A 6000-nucleotide genomic window follows, 5' to 3' on the forward strand; every position below is an offset into this window, starting at 1 on the left:
GGACTGTGCCTGTCAAATACTGCTGTGGCTCTGGTCTTTAGAATGGTGCGCACAGTAGGGGCACAATAAATACGTGTTGAATGAATGAATAACCATGTGATCATGGATTTATTTATTTATTTATTTATTTATTGAGGAAGTTTAGCCCTGAGCTAACTACTGCCAATCCTCCTCTTTTTGCTGAGGAAGGCTGGCCCTGAGCTAACATCTGTGCCTATCTTCCTCTACTTTATATGTGGGACGCCTACCACAGCATGGCTTGCCAAGCAATGCCGTGTCCGCACCGGGATCTGAACCAGTGAACCCCGGGCCACCGAAGCAGAATGTGTGAACCTAACCAATGTGCCACCGGGCCAGCCACCTCATTGTGGTCATGAGTTTTTATCTAATTTACACAATTATTTTATATTCTTATTGGAAAAGACTTTAAATTTTTAATAATTTTTATATTGAAGATTTTCCTAATTTTTCTAGTCCCTGAAATTCTATCCCAGAAATCAGACAGTAGCAGAAAGAATTAGTTTTAAGTTCCAAATATGTAAGTCATATTAAGAGGTAAATGTCTTAAAGACTAAAACAAGATAAAATATTCTTAAAGCCATCATGAAATATCAGCCTGTGGCCTTTTCCAACATTGGTAAAATGACTTCCTTTTTCTGAGTGATGGGTGTTTAGCTTTTCTTTCAAATTGAAATCCTGAAGATATGAGACGATTTACAGATACAGAAAATAAATTACGTCTCTCTTAAGTGAGGGCACAGTTCCTGCACTGCACACACTAAGAAAGGGGTATGTAAGACCCGCATGCTGGCAAAACGGGGTGTTCTGTTTCTGAGATGCTGCATATTCTCCTCTACTTAATAAATATTAGCGAGGTGTTCACTGAATTTCTGCTTACACTAGAAGAGAAGCATCCAAAACACCCAATAACCTCTGTGACCAGTATCTACAGATAAGGACCTTATACAACAAACACCACCCAGCAGGAGAATGACTCAGCACAGCTGTGAAGGACACAGTGTGGACGGTGTGCATGTGGCGCTTCTGACAGAGCGACTCGAAGTGGATTCAGAGCACTGATGCTATTTCTAAAAACCTACCTTGTGGACTGACCCTAGCTCTGGACAAAACCAGGTTTAAAAACACAGTATTCATAAAATTTACGAGAACCAGGTGTTCTACTTTAAATCAGACATTTTTAAATTTACCCCAAAGCCTAAACTTCCTTATTAACTATGTAATAACAAGAAAAGAGGAGGATAACCGAAACCAACCCATCAAGGCTCCGTCATAGATTTTAAAACACTTTAAAGCACCTGAGACTTTTTACTGGTTCACATGTAAACAAAAGCAGTAGTTAAATCTGCTTCTAGAAAGTGACAACCTGATGCCAATGCTCGCTAAATGCAACTGCCTCGTGGGTCCAATGGGGTCTGGACCGCGCCGTGAGCGCTGTCCTCGTTTCAGGGACCATTCGGAGGCGCTCTGTTGGCACTGGCCGATGGAGCCACCGCAGGGCTGGCTCAGGCTACCGGAAGGACGCCTCAGGGCCCACCTGCCCCCGGGCCTCCACTGGTGCCTACAGTGGTGCCTCTGGAAGCCACGTGTCTGTGAGGAAGAGGCGACTAGTACCTGTCATTCTCCGGAGATGCGTGCTGGATTTGAATCCTGGGGCTAGGAGGCAGTCTCCTATCTAGGGAGGGGGACCATCTACCCCTGTTTGCCCAACGAACAAGACAGGAAAAAACAAGACATTTAGTAACTCTTAAAATAAAAGAATACATGGAACAACAGGACTGGAACAGCACCCAAAAAGGCAAAGTCTAGACTCTTTCTCCACAATTCACTCTTCATTTTCAAAAGACTTGGAAAGATAAATTATCGTATTGTAAGAAAATAAAACCTGTAACCTTATAAGTGAATAGAGAAACAATTTATTTGAGAAGATGTCTGAAATCTGTTAAGTGTAATTTTGTTATTTTAAATGTGCGTGCTGTGTATACACGTCTATACACACACAACTATGTATATAACTTCAGGTTTAAAAAGATGCATCCTTAAGAATCCAGCTTATGTTTGAATAAAACAGGTTTAATAAGCTACCAATTCTTATTTGATTGCAAGCCTTGAAAGTACTGGATAAAGTAGCAAAGATGAGGTGTGTGAAATTAATAAAAAGCAGAAACACAGTTTAAATGGAAGAAATAAAAGTGCTCCTTAGTGTGAAAACTAACATAAAAGAAAGAATTCATGGGAATTCTCCCAGTGAAGTCCTAACAAGTGTTCTTGGGGAAAACTTCAGGGCTTACTGTGAGTAAAAACACTGATGGATAAAAATGGGAGATACAGGTCAATGTGAAAGTAAGATAGCACTACCTTTAAAAAACTCCTCATCTTTACTGGCAAAAGTATTTCTGCATTGGTTAAACCGTTGTTTTTTACTCCAGCATGTACAACAACACTTTTTTTGATTAAAATTTAAATAAACGTTTGAAACTTGGATCATTCTTTTGTTAAACTATCTTGAAAGTCTGTGTAATTTGTACACAAATTACAAACATCCAGTCGAAGACTGAAAAGAGGCACAAAGGGACTGAAGAGGCCAGATTAGGAAACTTTTAGACATTAGATATAAACATTTGAAGTGGGATAAAATCTCTGGACACTGGCTTCCTCATACGCAACACAGGATAACTGAGTGTCTTTCAGGACTCATCGAGCTGTAAGAGTTCATTATCATCCAAAGGAGACTAGTCCTAATGTTAAAAAAAGCCATCTTTTTGCCATTATTACTTGGCTTATTGGATCTGTTAGGCAGGCTGGACAAAAGCAGCAGAGGGCCATCATCTCGTGGCCAAGACGTCCAGGTCAGCAGGGGCTCGATTCTCAGGACCCTGGAAGCCTGGACTGGTCACAGCCTTAGACAGACTCGGCACGACTCAGGCAGGGCTCTGGGAAGGCAGGGAAGCAAACAAGATGTTTGACAGCAGACTTTAGGCAGAAGGAAAAACGTGTAATGTGTTACACGTTTGTGAGATTGAAAACACCCTGTGTTAATTTTAAATTACTTAGTTATTTTAAATTATTTAAATAGTTGGTCAATACAATCTGAATGCTTTAAAACATATCTTTCCACTTTACTGGCTTTTGTTATGCAGATACGATAAAGAAACATATTTCTAAAGTAACTGAAAATAAGTACAACTACAGGGTTTTCTGCATTAAATTATACTCAGTTGGGTTAAAATTTATGGTGTTATTTGAAAACAAAAAGAGTTAATATGTTTTTCTGTAAAGTAATAATAATCTTAACTCCACACGATTGTGAGTAACCTTGCTTCCTGAGGCAAAACTCCAGTCCTTGTGTTTATTTAAACACAAAAGTAAAGAAAAATGGCATAATTATGGAACATGCAGTGAAAGCTATGAAGGACAAAGGTGTACATTTAGAAACAAGCAACTGTGAACACAAGCTATTAGAAGGTGATTTTTCAAGAAGCATTTAGCGTGACACTTAGATCTGTGCCCTCAAGGTCCTTCTGAATAGGCTGACAGAACCAGTATAAGAATTCTGTTTGCTTTTCCCTCATATATTTCATCATATGATGAGAGCAGGATCAATTTATACCCAGTTTTTGTCCTAGGAATAGAAACTACATAAGTTTTAATAAAATACATCTGTGAGTTCTAAATAGGCTAGTATTATATTTTGTTGTTTTTAAAACGTGTGCAACTTCTTTTTCTCCTATCTAGGTGAACTAAACCAGCCCCTTCATGATTTCTCTTTCCAAACCATCTTGCCTGTGAGTTGCATTAGTTAGTTACGTTATTAATACTTTAATATCAGGTATTCCAAATTCACTAATTCTGAAACTGCACTGTGTTCAGAGCAGAAGGCGGCCAGTCTGATGCTGGCACTGACTTCGAGGCTTGATGAGCTCCTTTAACACGGGGACCAGAGTGTTTGTCTTGTTTTGGCAGTTACATCAACCATGCATGGCACAGAACAAGTAATCAATAAATATTTGGGGATATTTAAGTAGACAATAAGGAGATAAGACTCTAGGTTTTGTGGTAAAACAGGTAAGAATAATGAGAACCTTAACTAAGAAATTAACAGTGGTGAGGGGACCCACCGAGAAATGAAGGAATTAGAACTGACAGGCCTTGGAAAGTCATTAAACAGTTCTTATGTTACGGCTTTTCCCCCTTTGCCTGATATACCTTAGAATAAATTGTGTGTTTAAATGTGTAATTAATATAGATGCTCGCGTTTGTGCACGTTTCAATGGTGCCTCTCTCTTTGCAGACCATGGCTAAGCAGCTAAATTATCTAAAAGAGAAATTGTATGGACATGTAAATCATTCATTCCATGAACAGCACAAATAAAAAATACCTGTGAAGTACTGTAATATTAGAAACCAACCTGAACAAATGAGGTCACTAACTACACGGTATATATTTTTATTGTCTATTTCCATTATTCCTTTTAGTTCTTTAAAAACATTTTCCTGAATATTGTTTTAAATTGAAATTAATATAGATGCTTAAACTTTGAATTTAAAGTTAAGTTTTAGGTAGGAACTTGCTTTCCCTTGGCCTCGTGTTTCCATGTGGAGGAAAATTCACTCAAGCGGTGCTCCTGGTCTTTCTACCCAGGAGGCATGAGCGGCTTATGTGACAGGGGACCTCATGTCAAAGGCTCAGGCATGGATGACAGCCCTTTCTGATTCCCCCTCCCCGGCCAGACTGCCTGCAAACACACCTGCGATGCAGCCATAGACACAGGCCCGGCCCCCGACAGAAGCCTCCGGTGGTTCAGCGAATCTGGCTGATTCTGAGCAAATTACTACTGAGCTTACAGACCTGAAGTCACACTTCGACACATGTTCACTGTGTTTACAGTGACAATTGGATCTCCCAGCTTCCAGGTCCTGGGTCTGGCTCACAAACAGACACAACTTAGGGATCAAAAAATAGGCGGCATTTTTAAAGTCCCCCTAATCCCCCAAATTGAGCACTGACTAAGTAAAAAATAACAGTGGTCTCAGAAAAGATGGCAAGGACAGACAGGCTGTGGTCCCTGCCCTCAGGGCGTGCAGGACCGCAAGGGTGCAAGCACGCCCCCGAGGACACTGCCACAGGAGGATCTCACTCCACACGGCAGAGAGGACAGCGAGCGATCCTGAAGGCAGAGAGAAGGGAAGTGCGGGCCGGGGAGAGACAGCATTATTTGACCTGCATGTTTGAGGAATGAGTAGAATTTTTAGGCAGACAACAAAGGGAAAAGGGTATTTCAATTTTATGAAAACAACACTTGAAACAAAAGCTAATAAAACCCATTAATCAAGCTTATGAGAAAACTAATGGGGCAAGAGGGAGAGTGGAAAGGAAAAGGGCTGCGGCTGCTCAGGCGAGGGACCTGCTGGGAGATTCTCCAGAGAGAACTGGGGGAGTTCCCCACTCACAGACACCAAGAAGGAGCCGGAGGGGAGGCTTCTAGACTCTGTGGATGGATCTGTGTCAACGCCAACAAATTAAAGGAACATTCAGGAAGAGAAAGCAGCGAGCTGCAGAAGGATGCAGGGGACCTAAGGGAGCAGTCAGGCCTTCTGAGGTGCACAGGGTCTGACAAACATTTAGACACTCAGGCCCAGTCCTCAGGGTATCACTGACAGCAGAGCGCTGTCTTCATACGCAGCAGAGAGGAAACTTCTGATAGAAATATGATTTCAGAGACAGAACAGGTGGCGCAGAAAAGGAAAACTGAGGATGAAGCCAAGAAATACAAATCTTTATGGGACAGGGAGGAAGAGAAGCCTCAAAGGAGACAGTACAACAGAGGCATGAGAAAATCAGCAGAGGGGACTTAGCGGGAGAGGTTCAAGTAACCAGGCAAAGCAAGACGCTGCTGGACAACCAGGGAGCCACATGGTCCCTACAGGAACGTCAGCACAGTGGGAGCCCACGGGGTCCCTACAGGAACGTCGGCACAGTGG

General features: G+C 41.6%; 1 protein-coding gene across 1 annotated transcript in view; it reads right to left on the reverse strand.

The window, feature by feature from the left end:
• The window catches only part of RIMS1 (regulating synaptic membrane exocytosis 1), a 414621-nt gene that overhangs the window by 107223 nt on the left and 301398 nt on the right, over nt 1-6000 (reverse strand). The window contains exon 25 of the mRNA XM_046639771.1: nt 1633-1716. Coding sequence (XP_046495727.1) covers nt 1633-1716 — 84 coding nt within the window. The remainder of the gene's footprint in view (nt 1-1632; nt 1717-6000) is intronic.

The sequence above is a fragment of the Equus quagga genome, chromosome 15 (assembly GCF_021613505.1).
Source record: "Equus quagga isolate Etosha38 chromosome 15, UCLA_HA_Equagga_1.0, whole genome shotgun sequence".
Taxonomy (NCBI): Eukaryota; Metazoa; Chordata; class Mammalia; order Perissodactyla; family Equidae; genus Equus; species Equus quagga.